The following is a 17381-nucleotide window of genomic DNA, read 5'->3' as shown; positions in this document are numbered from 1 at the left end:
CGGGAAGAGCTAGACCAAGTGGCTGGGGAGAGGGAAGTTTGGGCTTGCCTGCTTAGGCTGCTGCCCCCGCGACCCGACCTCGGATAAGCGGAAGAAGATGGATGGATGGATGAAAAGTGGTATAAAAGAGCAAAGAGGTGAAATGTAACAAGAACATGTTGCACTTCTCTAATAACACAAAGCTGCCATGCAGGCTGTTTTTCTTTATAAAATAAATAGTGATTCAAAATCAATTATGAATTATTGACCAATTCAAGGCTCCATTACGTCTCATGAAATATTCCAAATTGAGATATTTTTTGGGGCAAATGTTGGATATTTTGTGTTTGCCATATAAAAAACTGAGCTGTTTTTTTTTTTGTTTTTTTTCAAAGAAGGGCCTAAAACGAACAAACAAAATATAAACATTAAAAAAAAAACTTAAAATTGACGGATTGATCTGAAGTTGATCTCGAGACCATTGTGTTAAAAGTAAAAAAAATATATATATATAATTTATTTTTTAACACTTTAATGAGTAGGACCCTTGTGGGTCAGTGTTTTGTTTTAAGTGTCTTTGCACAAAAAATTAATTAAAATCAATGTTGTTATGAGTTATTGACCTTTTTCCGGCTCCAATTATTATATAATTTCAAACATTCTACTTAGAAAATTCATTGGGTGAAAATATTGCATATTTTGTGTTTTTTTTCAATTAAAAAAAAGGGTTTTCTTTGACAAAAAGAGCATACAACTTAAATCTTTAAAAACGTCATATTGACAGATAGACTTAATGTTGATCTAGAGATTTAAAACTTGAATAATAATAAAAATAATAATGCTGAATAATGACACATGTTTAACATTTTATTTTTACCAAAAACCTTTCAAGCCTGAGTGGAGGCCTAAAGGCATATTTTTTATACATATATTGATTTTTAAAATAAATGGCCCCCACTTGCTTTGATTATTCAGTGTACGGCCCTCAGTGGAAAAAGTTTGGACACCCCAGTTTTAGGTTCTTAGACCCGCTTAAATTGGCAACAAAGGAAAAGTTTCTCCAGAGTTCCTCAAGAGCAGGGGTGCCCAAACTACGGCCCCAGCGTCCAAAATCCGGCCCGCGGGATGTCCCAAGTTAAAATATTTGAATTTTCACTTTAGTTTATTTATTATTTTAAATCTGTCCTCGCTAATTCATTTCCTACCGCTTGTTACTCTCGGTGAAGTGAATGTGAATTATATTTATATAGCGCTTTTCTCAAGTGACTCAAAGCGCTTTACATAGTGACACCCAATATCTAAGTTACATTTAAACCAGTGTGGGTGGCACTGGGAGCAGGTGGGTAAAGTGTCTTGCCCAAGGACACAACGACAGTAACTAGAATGGCACAAGCGGGAATCGAACCTGCAACCCTCAAGTTGCTGGCATGGCCACTCTACCAAACGAGCTATGCCGCCTCGGTGTCTCCTAGCCGCTCAGGCAAATCATATTGTTTAAAAATACATATATATATATATATATATATATATATATATATATATATATATATATTAGTTAAGGTTACTGTGTTTTATCCGTTATACATTGCTCAATACAGGGGTAGAGCGGAATATACATTAGGTCAGGTTTAGGTTTAGGTTAGGTTACGTTAGGTTTTATATATATATATATATATATATATATATATATATATATATATATATATATATATATATTATATATAAAAGAAATACTTGAATTTCAGTGTTCATTTCTTTACACATATACACACAAATAACACTCATCTACTCATTGTTGAGTTAAAAGTAGAATTGTCTATCCTTGTTCTATTCTCTGTCACTATTTTTCTAACCATGCTGAACACCCTCTCTGATGATGCATTGCTGTGTGGCACGCACAAATGCTTTCATCAAATGCACTAGAGTCTGGAATCTTCCATCTGCGTCTCCTTGTGTGGGTAGTTGTGCACTGCACTCTCTAAAAGTCTCAGCTGTTATTGTCACATATGCATGTACAGTAGATGGCAGTGTTGTCCTGTTTAAGAGTGTCACAACATTGCTGTGTACGGCAGACAAACTTGTTTATGCTAGACGAATACGTGACTGCTGTTGTTGTGTGTTGTTACCGCGCTGGGAGGACGTTAATGAAACTGCCTAACAACAAACCCACATAAGAAACCAAGAACTCGCCCTGGACCATTCTACAGATATAAATAACGTCATTGGGCAGACACGCTGTTTATATTGTGGGAAAGCAGACGTGAAAACAGGCTGTCCTCACTCCGGTCCGCATGGAGCTGGATGGGGCGTGGCCTCCAGCTCCACCTGATTTTCGGGAGATTTTCGGGAGAAAATTTGTCTCGGGAGGTTTTAGGGAGAGGCGCTGAATTTCGGGAGTCTCCCGGAAAATCCGGAAGGGTTGGCAAGTATGCGGCACTAGCCAAATACTCTCATCAGAAAAGCATGTTTAATATAAATAGTGGGATTGTCCTCCTAGAGAAACCCTATTAAAACTAAAATATATTTTTACCCCATCTTTATCTATTTTCATACATTTTTGAAAAGCTCCAGGGAGCCACTAAAGAGCCGCAGGTTGCAGATCCCTGTGCTGTATGACCTACCTGGACACTGGCTACTCTTGACTTCACATCCATCTAAAGCAGGGGTCAGCAACCTTTTGGAAACCGAGAGCTACTTCTTGGGTACTGATTCATGCAAAGGGCTCCCAGTTTGATACACACTTCAATAAATTGCCAGAAATAGCCAATTTGCTCAATTTACCTTTAATAAATAAATCTATATATCTAAAAAAAAATGGGTATTTCTGTCTGTCATTCCGTCGTACATTTTTTTTCCTTTTATGGAAGGTTTTTTTTGTAGAGAATAAATGATGGAAAAAAAAACAATTGAACAGTTTAAAAGAGGAGAAAACAGGCAAAAAATGAAAATACAATTTTGAAACATAGTTTATCTTCAATTTCGACTCTTTAAAATTCAAAATTCAACTGAAAAAAAGAAGAGAAAAACTAGCTAATTCGAATATTTTTGAAAACATATAAAAAAATCATTTATGGAACATCATTAGCAATTTTTCCTGATTAAGATTAATTTTAAATATATTTGATGACATGTTTTAAATAGGTTAAAATCCAGTCTGCACTTTGTTAGAATATATAACAAATTGGACCAAGCTATATTTCTAACAAAGACAAATCATTATTTCTTCTAGATTTTCCAGAACAAAAATTTTAAAAGAAATTCAAAAGACTTTGAAATAAGATTTAAATTTGATTGTAAATATTTTCTAGATTTGCCAGAATATTTTTTTTCAAAAATTTTAATAAGTTTGAAGAAATATTTTGCAAGTATTCGTCGAAAAAACAGAAGCTAAAATGAAGAATTAAAATGTATTTATTATTCTTTACAATAAAAAAAATAAAAAAATACTTGAACATTAATTTAAATTGTCAGGAAAGAAGAGGAAGGAATTTAAAAGGTAAAAAGGTATATGTGTTTAAAAATTCTAAAATCATTTTTAAGGTTGTTTTGTTTCTCTAAAATTGTCTTTCTGAAAGTTATAAGAAGCAAAGCAAAAAAATAAATGAACTTATTTAAACAAGTGAAGACCAAGTCTTTTGAATATTTTTTGGGATTTTCAAATTCTATTTGAGTTTTGTCTCTCTTAGAATTAAAAATGTCCAGCAAAGCGAGACCAGCTTGCTAGTAAATAAATACAATTTAAAAAATAGAGGCAGCTCACTGGTAAGTGCTGCTATTTGAGCTATTTTTAGAACAGGCCAGCGGGCGACTCATCTGGTCCTTACGGGCGACCTGGTGCCCGCGGGTTGGTGACCCCTGCTTTAAATAGTTTGAGGTGATCCAAGCCATGCAGGCCAAGCTCTCTCCACCCTAGAAAAGGTGTGTGCTCCACCCAGTTCTTATTGTTCTTTCATTTCCCCCGCAGATGGAGAAAGTTGAAGAGGACCTCCAGCGCTCCAGGTGTCTCCGTGAAAACCAAACAAAGGAGTTCTCGCAGCAACTGGATGGCGTCAGAGAAAGTTTCGAGCAGCAGGTCTGTTGACTTACCTTTTAACTCCACATGCTGCCAGGCCAATGGAATCCTGCTGGGAAATGTCCCGTCCCGCTTTCATTTCCACAATAGTCGCATTCCTTTCTTCTCGCCAGTTGTAGTCGCTCACGTCCAAATGGAATCATCTCCGCGTTATTCCTCTCCCATCTGATTTCTATCAAGTACATTCCCCGTGATACGGGACACGCTTTTGATTAAGCTTCGATTGCGTCCTGATAGCTTGTCCGTTGTCAAAGGAAGAATGGAAAACTGACAGTAATCTGCATTGCAGATGTGCTGTGACCTCCATCCTTTTCTAGTAGGGTTCTACAAACCCTTTTCACAAGTCATTTAAGTCGTGTTCACTGACACAATGACTCGTTTTATGGAGCACTGCATTCAATGAAGCTCCAGCTTTGGCAAATGTATTACAGAGGCCTTGCAGGAACCAATCGTGCTTAAGGAACTGAAGGTACAATAAAGTGTCTGCTATTTCTGATGGAAAAGGGTTGGGGAGGAGACCCTGCCCCAAGTGGAGGAGTTCAAGTACCTCGGAGTCTTGTTCACGAGTGGATAGTGAGATCGACAGGCGGATCAGTGCGGCGTCTTCAGTAATGCGGACGCTGTATCGATCCGTCGTGGTGAAGAAGGAGCTGAGCCGGAAGGCAAAGCTCTCAATTTACCGGTCGATTTACGTTCCCATCCTCACCTATGGTCATGAGCTTTGGGTCATGACCGAAAGGATAAGATCACGGGTACAAGCGGCCCAAATGAGTTTGGGTCTCTCCCTTAGAGATAGGGTGAGAAGCTCTGCCATCCGGGAGGAACTCAAAGTAAAGCCGCTGCTCCTCCACATGGAGAGGAGCCAGATTGGGTGTTTAGGGCACGTCCGACCGGTAGGAGTCCACGAGGAAGACCCAGGACACGTTGGGAAGACTATGTCTCCCGGCTGGCCTGGGAACGCCTCAGGATTCCCCAGGAAGAGCTGGACCAAGTGGCTGGGGAGAGGGAAGTCGGGGTTTCCCTGCTTAGGCTGCTGCCCCCGCCACCCAAACGCTGTTGAGCAGAAGAGGATGGATGGATGGATGTGTACACTCCTGAATTGGGGTTTATGGCCACTTATGTGGACACTTATACTGCCTTCTGGTGGTGTCAGAAGAGTATAACATACAATGGAATTTGGAAAAAAAAATAAGAATTAGTATGTCACTAAACATGAAGTACATTTTTGTGTACATCATATCAATAGATGAGGTTTAGTTTTTATACTAACTAGGGTCCAATAAGCCCAAATAGCAAAGAGAAATAAAAAAAAAGTGTGTAAACAAACAGCTTGGGCCTTAAAGGGGAACATTATCACCATTTCAAAAGGGTTAAAAACAATAAAAATCAGTTCCCGGTGGCTTGTTTTATTTTTCGAAGTTTTTTCAAAATTTTACACCTCCCGGAATATCCCAAAAAACTGCTTCAAAGTGCCTGATTTTCACCATCGTTATATCCACCCGTCCATTTCCCTGTGACGTCACACAGTGCTGCCAATACAAACATGGCGGTTAGCACAGCAAGATATAGCGACATTAGCTCGGATTCAGACTCGGATTTCAGCGGCTTAAGGGATTCAACAGATTACGCATGTATTGAAACAGATGGTCGGAGTATGGAGGCAGATAGCGAAAATGAAATTGAAGAAGAAATTGAAGCTATTGACGCTATTCGGCCATAGCGTGGGTGTACCTAATGAAGTGACCCATAGCATGGTTGCCTTATTAGCATCGCCGGTAAAATGTGCGGACCAAACGATCAGGACTTTCGCATCTTGTGACACTGGAGCAACTTAAATCTGTCGATTGGTAAGTGTTTGTTTCGCATTAAATGTGGGTATCTCGTTTCAAATGTCCAAACAGCTAGCGTCAATAGCATGTTAGCATCGATTAGCGTAGCATGTTAGCATCGATTAGCTGGCAGTCATGCCGCGACCAAATATTTCTGATTAGCACATAAGTCAACATCAACAAAACTCACCTTTGTGATTTGGTTGACTTAATGGTTGCAAATGCATCTGCAGGTTATCCATACATCTCTGTGCCATGTCTGTCTTAGCATCGCCGGTCAAATGTGGAGACACTCTGGTACATTCAATGGGGGTCTGGCGGCAGATTTCTTGCCAGTGGTGCAACTTGAATCCCTCCCTGTTAGTGTTGTTACACCCTCCGACAACACACCCACCAGGCATGATGTCTCCAAGGTTCCAAAAAATAGTCCAAAAAACGTAAAATAACAGAGCTGAGACCCGGTGTTTGTAATGTGTTGAAAATGAAAATGGTGGGTGTGTTACCTCGGTGACGTCACATTCTGACGTCATCGCCACCAGAGCGATAAACAGAAAGGCCTTTAATTCGCCAAAATTCACCCATTTAGAGTTCGGAAATCGGTTAGAAAATATGTATTTTTTCCTGCACCATCAAGGTATATATTGATGCTTACATAGGTTTGCTGATAATGTTCCCCTTTAAGAGGATAACTGAGAAGGTGTGTCCAAACTTTTCGGCCCATACTTCCTATGTTCCCATTCAAGAAGTTAAGTATAGTTACTGCATGTTAATGCTGAATATAGAGATGCAAAGCTGAAAAAAAAAATGTTCACTTTCATGCTTTGTGTGGATAAATGTATGTTTTCATGTATACTCTCGGGTAAATCGGCACTGAAATGCTGCTTAAAGCCATCAAACCGTCACATTTTTATTTTTTTTACACGTCTTTGTAGGTCCGCAGCATTGAAGTTAGGGTGCCAACTCCACGCCGACACTCCCAGGAATCATGAAGCCGCTCTCATGTGGAAAGAGGCACGCAATCAAAGTGTGAAATAATTCCTGAGTGGGAGGTGTGGTTGACAGGAGGCCACGCCAGGTTAGCAGCACATCAGGAAGCCTTTTGTCTTAAAGATAAAAAAGGCACAGAGAAGTAGAGCCTGTCTCTGTGATGATGCACCTGACATCCTGTCACTGATTAAAGAGCAAACATACATACTTTATGTAGATTATTCATGGAATGCTGTCAGCTATGTCGTCTAAATCGATACTTAATGTACATTATCAACTCAGGAGTTGGCAGTGGTGTACAACTCATTTGCATCATGTTCACTTTCTCGTATTTTGTAGTGTAGCTGAATACCACAATGCACAGTTGGTTTGTTACCAACCCTGTTTCCATATGAGTTGGGAAATGGTGTTAGATGTAAATATAAACAGAATACAATGATTTGCAAATCCTTTTCAAGCCATATTCAGTTGAATATGCTACAAAGACAACATGTTTTTGCTTTCGGTCCCCTAGAGGGGGGGGGGTTGCCCACATCTGAGGTCCTCTCCAAGGTTTCTCATAGTCAGCATTGTCACTGGCGTCCCACTGGATGTGAATTCTCCCTGCCCACTGGGTGTGAGTTTTCCTTGCCCTTTTGTGGGTTCTTCCGATGATGTTGTAGTCGTAATGATTTGTGCAGTCCTTTGAGACATTTGTGATTTGGGGCTATATAAATAAACATTGATTGATTGAAACTCATAAACAACATTTTTTTTTTTTGCAAATAATTAGAATTTCATGGCTGCAACACGTGCCAAAGTAGTTGGGAAAGGGCATGTTCACCACTGTGTTACATCACCTTTTCTTTTAACAACACTCAATAAACGTTTGGGAACTGAGGAAACTAATTGTTGAAGCTTTGAAAGTGGAATTCTTTCCCATTCTTGTTTTATGTAGAGCTTCAGTCCTTCAACAGTCCGGGGTCTCCGCTGTCCTATTTTACGCTTCATAATGCGCCACACATTGAACACAACAAAACAATGTATCTATTTTTGAATCATCCTAATTTAAATAATAGACATGAATTCATCAACTGAAGCATATTGTTGTCAACCATGATAAGACATATTATCAATCACTGTGATGTTATCCTAATTTATTAATTTTAGAATTACATTTTATTATCATCATTAATTTCTGTCATATAATGTTTTAAATGTGATCAGAATCATTTATAATGTCGCCATGATTCATGGACAAGTGTACTAAAAAAGAACACAATCAAAGGCGCTCTGTTTGAGGCACACATTACAACATGGGTGTCAAACTCTGGCCCCCGTGTCATTTCATTTGGCCCTTGAGGCAATATTAAATGAACATTAGAGCTGGCCCGCCGCTGTAACACCACATTCACCACTAATACTCATACTCATCAACCCTCCTGATTTTCCCGAGAGACTCCCGAAGTTCAGTGCCCCCCCACGAATTTCTCCCGATTTCCACCCGGACAATAATATTGGGGGCGGGCCATAAAAGCACTGCCTTTGGCGTTCTCTACATGTCGCCACGCCCGCTTTTCCTCCATACAAACAGCGTGCCGGCCCACTCACATAATATATGCGGCTCATACACACACTAAAGTGTATGCAAGGCATACTTGGTCAACAGCCATACAGGTCACACTGAGGGTGGCCGTATAAACAACTTTAACACTGTTCCAAATATACGCCACACAGTGAACCCACAGCAAACAAGAATGACAAACACATTTGGGGAGAACATCCGCACCGTAACACAACATAAACACAACCAAACAAATACCCAGAACCCCTTGCATCACTAACTCTTCCAGGACGCTACAATATACACCCCCGCTGCCACCTAACCCCGCCCCAACTCAAACCCGCCGCCGAAAAGAGGCATTCAATTTGTATTTTTATTTTATTTGAGATAGGCGCCAGCGACCCCAAAAGGGAATAAGCGGTAGAAAATGGATGGATGGATTTTATTTGATATGCCATTGATATTTTTTAATTATTATTATTTGAAACTGGATTTTGCATGTCACTAAAGTTATATAAGCCTTGCTTGTTCAATATTTAATGCAAAACTTGTTTGGGTCCCTATTAAAAGGTTCATTTGTTCAACCTCGGCCCGCTGCTTCGTTCAGGTTTAAATGTTGGCCCACTCTGTATTTGAGTTTGACACCCCTGCATTACACATGTAAGCTGAACTACATTAGAGAACTACAAATCCCATCAGCCAAAGCAGGAAGTAAAGTGCCGGTATTTTCGAACTCAAGCCAAGACTAAAGCTATGATGACTCACATTCAGCCAGACACACGCAACGTGACAAAACTCTAATACAACAGATTTCAATCCACACATTACTGTGCTTGTACTCTTTAACTTCATCATTTTGCCGATGTCGTTGAAAAGCTAAAACAGTGCGTGTTTGTCAAACAGCCAGCCAGCCGCGGACTTAGCGAACACACAACCAACAAAAAAGAAAGGAAGCGAGCAAACATGGATTTTAAACAATAGTTCAGTTGATCTAACCAAGAAAAGCGGACATAAAATGATCTTACTAGTGGGGTATGCCGGTGACCAAGCACGCTGTATTTTACCAAACGAACAATGACGCCATTTTTAAAAGCTACCCAGGTAGTCACCTGACAGTGGTAGCCACGCCCATCTTAAAACTCCAAAGCAAGCCCGCCATAAATACATATACACATAACAAATCCAACAGTACCCGCACTCTTTTACTATGAAGCCACGCTGTTGTAACACATGGCTTGGCATTGTCTTGCTGAAATAAGCAGGGGCGTCCATGATAATGTTGCTTGGATGGCAACATATGTTGCTCCAAAACCTGTATGTACCTTTCAGCATTAATGGTGCCTTCACAGATGTGTAAGTTACCCATGCCTTGGGCACTAATGCACCCCCATACCATCACACATGTGTAAGTTACCCATGCCTTGGGCACTAATACACCCCCATACCATCACACATGTGTAAGTTACCCATGTCTTGTTCACTAATACACCCCCATACCATCACACATGTGTAAGTTACCCATGTCTTGTTCACTAATACACCCCCATACCATCACACATGTGTAAGTTACCCATGTCTTGGGCACTAATACACCCCCATACCATCACACATGTGTAAGTTACCCATGCCTTGGGCACTAATACACCCCCATACCATCACACATGTGTAAGTTACCCATGTCTTGTTCACTAATACACCCCCATACCATCACACATGTGTAAGTTACCCATGCCTTGTTCACTAATACACCCACATACCATCACACATGTGTAAGTTACCCATGCCTTGGGCACTAATACACCCCCATACCATCACACATGTGTAAGTTACCCATGCCTTGTTCACTAATACACCCACATACCATCACACATGTGTAAGTTACCCATGTCTTGGGCACTAATACACCCCCATACCATCACACATGTGTAAGTTACCCATGCCTTGGGCACTAATACACCCCCATACCATCACACATGTGTAAGTTACCCATGTCTTGTTCACTAATACACCCCCATACCATCACACATGTGTAAGTTACCCATGTCTTGGGCACTAATACACCCCCATACCATCACACATGTGTAAGTTACCCATGCCTTGGGCACTAATACACCCCCATACCATCACACATGTGTAAGTTACCCATGTCTTGTTCACTAATACACCCCCATACCATCACACATGTGTAAGTTACCCATGCCTTGTTCACTAATACACCCACATACCATCACACATGTGTAAGTTACCCATGCCTTGGGCACTAATACACCCCCATACCATCACACATGTGTAAGTTACCCATGCCTTGTTCACTAATACACCCACATACCATCACACATGTGTAAGTTACCCATGTCTTGGGCACTAATACACCCCCATACCATCACACATGTGTAAGTTACCCATGCCTTGGGCACTAATACACCCCCATACCATCACACATGTGTAAGTTACCCATGTCTTGTTCACTAATACACCCCCATACCATCACACATGTGTAAGTTACCCATGTCTTGGGCACTAATACACCCCCATACCATCACACATGTGTAAGTTACCCATGTCTTGTTCACTAATACACCCCCATACCATCACACATGTGTAAGTTACCCATGCCTTGGGCACTAATACACCCCCATACCATCACACATGTGTAAGTTACCCATGCCTTGGGCACTAATACACCCCCATACCATCACACATGTGTAAGTTACCCGTGCCTTGGGCACTAATACACCCCCATACCATCACACATGTGTAAGTTACCCATGCCTTGTTCACTAATACACCCCCATACCATCACACATGTGTAAGTTACCCATGCCTTGTTCACTAATACACCCCCATACCATCACACATGTGTAAGTTACCCAATGCCTTGGGCACTAATACACCCCCATACCATCACACATGTGTAAGTTAGTCATGTCTTGGGCTCTAATACACCCCCATACCATCACACATGTGTAAGTTACCCATGCCTTGGGCACTAATGCACCCCCATACCATCACACATGTGTAAGTTACCCATGCCTTGTTCACTAATACACCCCCATACCATCACACATGTGTAAGTTACCCATGTCTTGGGCACTAATACACCCCCATACCATCACACATGTGTAAGTTACCCATGTCTTGTTCACTAATACACCCCCATACCATCACACATGTGTAAGTTACCCATGTCTTGTTCACTAATACACCCCCATACCATCACACATGTGTAAGTTACCCATGCCTTGAGCACTAATACACCCCCATACCATCACACATGTGTAAGTTACCCATGCCTTGGGCACTAATACACCCCCATACCATCACACATGTGTAAGTTACCCATGTCTTGTTCACTAATACACCCCCATACCATCACACATGTGTAAGTTACCCATGTCTTGTTCACTAATACACCCCCATACCATCACACATGTGTAAGTTACCCATGCCTTGAGCACTAATACACCCCCATACCATCACACATGTGTAAGTTACCCATGCCTTGGGCACTAATACACCCCCATACCATCACACATGTGTAAGTTACCCATGCCTTGGGCACTAATACACCCCCATACCATCACACATGTGTAAGTTACCCATGTCTTGTTCACTAATACACCCCCATACCATCACACATGTGTAAGTTACCCATGCCTTGGGCACTAATACACCCCCATACCATCACACATGTGTAAGTTACCCATGCCTTGTTCACTAATACACCCCCATACCATCACACATGTGTAAGTTACCCATGCCTTGGGCACTAATACACCCCCATACCATCACACATGTGTAAGTTACACATGCCTTGTTCACTAATACACCCCCATACCATCACACATGTGTAAGTTACCCATGCCTTGGGCACTAATACACCCCCATACCATCACACATGCTGGCTTTTACACTTTGCGTCCATAACAATCTGGATGATTATTATCCTCTTTGTTCCAGAGGACACCACGTCCACAGTTTCCAAATATAATTTGAAATGTGGACTCGTCAGACCACAGAACACTTTTCCACTTTGCATCAGTCCATCTTAGATGATCTCGGGCCCAGCGAAGCCAGCGGCGTTCCTTTTGTGTTGTTAATAAATGGGTTTGGCTTTGCATAGTAGAGTTTTAACTTGCACTTACAGATGTAGCGACCAACTGTAGTTACTGACAGTGGTTTTATGAAGTGTTCCTAAGCCCATGTGGTGATATCCTTTACACACTGATGTCGGTTTTTGATGTCGTACCGCCTGAGGGATCAAAGGTCCGTAATATCATCGCTTACGTGCAGTGATTTCTCCAGAGTCTCTGAACCTATTGACAATTTTACAGACCGTAGATGGTAAAATCCCTAAATTCTTTGCAATAGCTCGTTGAGAAATGTTGTTCTAAAACTGTTCGACAATTTGCTTACAAAGTGGTGACCCTCACCCCATCCTTGTTTGTGAATTACTTAGCATTTCATGGAAGCTGCTTTTATATCCAATCATGGCACCCACCTGTTCCCAATTAGCCTGCACACCTGTGGGATGTTCCGAATAAGTGTTTGATGAGCATTCCTCAACTTTATCAGTATTTATTGCCACCTTTCCCAACTTCTTTGTCACGTGTTGCTGGCATCAAATTTCAAAGTTAATGATTATTTGCAACAAAAACAAATGTTTATGAGTTTGAACATGAAATATGTTGTCTTTGTAGCATATTCAACTGAATATGGCTTGAAAAGGATTTGCAAATCATTGTATTCTGTTTATATTTACATCTAACACCATTTCCCATCTCATATGGAAACAGGGTTTGTATTTGTGTAATGGGACAATGTCCAATAACACCAGCACTTTAACTTAGCAGGCCGAAGGAGATGTTTATATTGTTTTCCTTCAGCACAATTATTATATGCAACAATCATAGTAGTATCGCTCCTGTAATTGGTTTTCAGGTTCAAACATCGAACTATCTATTAAACAAGACAAGAAGCAAGGAATCAGGCAGAGACAGAGTTAAATTTTGCTAATGAGGAGAAACGTATTGGGCTGCACACTCAGTTACTGTTTCACTCTACGCTCTAAGGTCCAGTCCCACGTGCTCCTCTATTTATTCGGGAGTTCCTTAGTTAACATCACTGAGGCTGCTTCTGAAGGGAGGGGTAATGCAAGCAGCCCCAGTAGACACAATACGTGATTATTCAGAATGGAAATGTGCTGACACTCGTGATTCTCTGTTTTGTCTGTGTTGAGTTACTCGATGTCCGTCCCTGGCTGTCAGCAGGCAGGGTCTGGAAACAAACTGCTGACACGAGACATATCGCATAGCAAGATTACAATTTGTGCCTTTGCACAGATAGAAAAGTACAACTTCAGCACAGTGGATAATACCTATAGCAACAGCCTACAAGGATAAGAGTTGTGTGATAACTTATACATAATTATTGTAACGATACAGTGGATGTCAGGTGTAGATCCACCAATGCCGTTTGTTTACATTTTGACGCCGGTGAGCGTGTAGTGAAGCATGTTAGCTATTCCTCGTCCTGCACTGATATTGATACCTTAAGAAACATACTTTATTTGTTGCCATAGAGGCAAGGATTAGTGTTTTAGAAGTAGCTAGAACACTGGGGCTGGAATTTAGACGCTAGCTAGCTAGCCATGTCTTAAAGCACCTCTTCCTGAGGGTGTTTCAGTGTTATAACTTCACCTTTATCATGACTTTTTACACCAAAATGCATCCGTTCTCCCTTTTCTGTCTACACACTATAAGTACTCTGTGTGCGTGCGCTGCCGAACATGCTTCTCTGCTCGTAAATCCAGCAATGATGACGGGGGGGTGGGGGACCGGTACTTTTTAGAGATGGTATAGTACCGAAACTGATTCATTAAGGTCGCTTAATGAATCAGCGACCTTAATACCACTACACCATACAAGCCTAATATACATATACACATACACCGGAGAGTTGGACTTCGGATTCGGGAGGAACAGTGTGGTTTTCGTCCTGGTCGTGGAAATGTGTGCCAGCTCTATACTCTGGGCAGGGTTCTTAAGGGTGCATGGGAGTTTGCCCAACCAGTCTACATGTGTTTTGTGGACTTGGAGAAGGCATTGGACCGTGTCCCTCGGGAAGTCCTGTGGGGAGTGCTCAGAGAATATGGGGTACCGGACTGTCTGATTGTGGCGGTCCACTCCCTGTATGATCAGTGTCAGAACATAGTCCACTCCCTGTATGATCAGTGTCAGAACATAGTCCACTCCCTGTATGATCAGTGCCAGAACATAGTCCACTCCCTGTATGATCAGTGTCAGAACATAGTCCACTCCCTGTATGATCAGTGTGAGAACATAGTCCACTCCCTGTATGATCAGTGTCAGAACATAGTCCACTCCCTGTATGATCAGTGTCAGAACATAGTCCACTCCCTGTATGATCAGTGTCAGAACATAGTCCACTCCCTGTATGATCAGTGTCAGAACATAGTCCACTCCCTGTATGATCAGTGTCAGAACATAGTCCACTCCCTGTATGATCAGTGTCAGAGCTTGGTCCGCATTGCTGGCAGTAAGTCGGACACGTTTCCAGTGAGGGTTGGACTCCGCCAAGGCTGTCCTTTGTCACCCATTCTGTTCATAACTTTTATGGACAGAATTTCTAGGCGCAGTCAAGGCGTTGAGGGGTTCCGGTTTGGTGACCGCAGGATTAGGTCTCTGCTTTTTGCAGATGATGTGGTCCTGATGGCTTCATCTGACCGGGATCTTCAGCTCTCACTGGATCGGTTCGCAGCCGAGTGTGAAGCGACTGGAATGAGAATCAGCACCTCCAAGTCCGAGTCCATGGTTCTCGCCCGGAAAAGGGTGGAGTGCCATCTCTGGGTTGGGGAGGAGACCCTGCCCCAAGTGGAGGAGTTCAAGTACCTAGGAGTCTTGTTCACGAGTGAGGGAAGAGTGGATGGTGAGATCGACAGGCGGATCGGTGCGGCGTCTTCAGTAATGCGGACGTTGTATCGATCCGTTGTGGTGAAGAAGGAGCTGAGCCGGAAGGCAAAACTCTCAATTTACCGGTCGATCTACGTTCCCATCCTCACCTATGGTCATGAGCTTTGGGTCATGACCGAAAGGATAAGATCACGGGTACAAGCGGCCCAAATGAGTTTCCTCCGCCGTGTGGCGGGGCTCTCCCTTAGAGATAGGGTGAGAAGCTCTGCCATCCGGGAGGAACTCAAAGTAAAGCCGCTGCTCCTCCACATGGAGAGGAGCCAGATGAGGTGGTTCGGGCATCTGGTCAGGACGCCACCCGAATCCCTCCCTAGGGAGGACTTTGGGCCATATCCGACCGGTAGGAGGCCATGGGGAAGACCCAGGACACGTTGGGAAGACTATGTCTCCTGGCCTGGGAATGCCTCGGGATCCCCTGGGAGGAGCTGGACCAAGTGGCTGGGGAGAGGGAAGTCTGGGCTTCTCTGCTTAGGCTGCTGCCCCCTCGACCCAACTTCAGATAAGCGGAAGAACATGGATGGATGGATGGATATATATATATATATTCATATGTATATATATATATATATATATAAATACACACACACACAGTCTCCATCAGTGGTCATTGGCTGTTGAGTTACGACAGTGTGAGGACCTGACTGAGTTACGACAGAGTGAGGACCTGAGTTACGACTGTGTGAGGACCTGAGTTACGACTGTGTGAGGACCTCTCCATCCTCCTTCCCGGCTGAGACCAGCCAGGGCATCTGGTTTATTCTCCATTTCCCTCCTCCCTTCCTTGTTCCCAAACACCCCCCCCACCCCCCTGCTGGGGTTAGAAGAAGCCCATTATTGCCTCACTGTCCTGCACACACAAGCATGGCTGACAGGAGTCGTGCTGAGCGCTAACACCCCGTGCTCTACCCTGCATCTGTGGCACCAAGCTGTGCTATAACCTACTCTGCCTTTCCCCCTCCTTTTTTTTTTCTTGAAGCGCCACGTCGGCTCCTTTAAGAATCAGCAACATCCTCCACTGCACTGCATGCTGGTACCGTGTGATGTCACAGCCGGGCGCCTTGCTGGGCCTGCTTTCTTGTCATCTCCTGCCCGTGTTTGGCTTTTTTTCCCCCCACAATGGATCTTTTTCTTGCCTCTTCGTTTCACCTCCAATCTTTTCTGTTTGCCGAATTCCTTATGGTCTAAGACACTTAAAAGGAGTGAACAGTAAGCCTGGGATGTCCTTCCTCAGATGTATGCTACCGTGTGTCCTGCTGAGGAAAAGAAGTAGCGTCCTTACGCATTCCCACATTGAATTTGATTTTTTGCTCATTTTATTTACCGGTCATGGTTTATTTATTCCCGACATGCTCGAAAAAGTTCCACTTTGACTGATAGACTTTGCCACTTGACAAAATATTAGCTTCCATTGTTCTATTATGGCTAAGACACATACAGTCGTGGTCAAAAAGTATACATACACTTGTAAAGAAAGAAACAGTCTTTGAGTTTCCAATCATTTCTACAGCTCTTATTTGTTTGTGATTACTTGTTGGTAACAAAAAACATCCATGAAGTTTGGTTCTTTTATGAATTTATTAGGGCTCTACTGAAAATGTGACTGGGCAGCACGGTGGACCAGGGGTTTGTGCGTCTGCCTCACAATACGAAGATCCTGAGTAGTCCTGGGTTCAATCTCGGGCTCGGGATCTTTCATTGTGGAGTTTGCATGTTCTCCCCGTGACTGTGTGGGTTCTACTCTGGGTACTCCGGGTTCCTCCCACCTCCAAAGACATGCACCTGGGGATAGGCCCCTCCCACCTCCAAAGACATGCACCTGGGGATAGGCCCCTCCCACCTCCAAAGACATACACGTAGGGATAGGCCCCTCCCACCTCCAAAGACATGCACCTGGGGATAGGCCCCTCCCACCTCCAAAGACATGCACGTAGGGATAGGCCCCTCCCACCTCCAAAGACATGCACCTGGGGATAGGCCCC

At 42.7% G+C, this 17381-nt stretch overlaps 1 protein-coding gene across 4 annotated transcripts in view; it reads left to right on the top strand.

Annotated features, from left to right (window-relative positions):
• cep112 (centrosomal protein 112) overlaps window positions 1-17381 on the top strand; it is a 406308-nt gene that overhangs the window by 201724 nt on the left and 187203 nt on the right. For all 4 annotated transcript variants that reach the window (XM_061885269.1, XM_061885270.1, XM_061885268.1 and 1 more), the window contains one exon: window positions 3944-4051. In XM_061885269.1, coding sequence (XP_061741253.1) covers window positions 3944-4051 — 108 coding nt within the window. The remainder of the gene's footprint in view (window positions 1-3943; window positions 4052-17381) is intronic.

This window comes from Nerophis ophidion, linkage group LG23 (genome assembly GCF_033978795.1).
Source record: "Nerophis ophidion isolate RoL-2023_Sa linkage group LG23, RoL_Noph_v1.0, whole genome shotgun sequence".
NCBI classification, from domain to species: Eukaryota; Metazoa; Chordata; class Actinopteri; order Syngnathiformes; family Syngnathidae; genus Nerophis; species Nerophis ophidion.
Note: the sequence above shows the minus strand (reverse complement) of the source record. Positions and strands in the feature narration are given on the sequence as shown.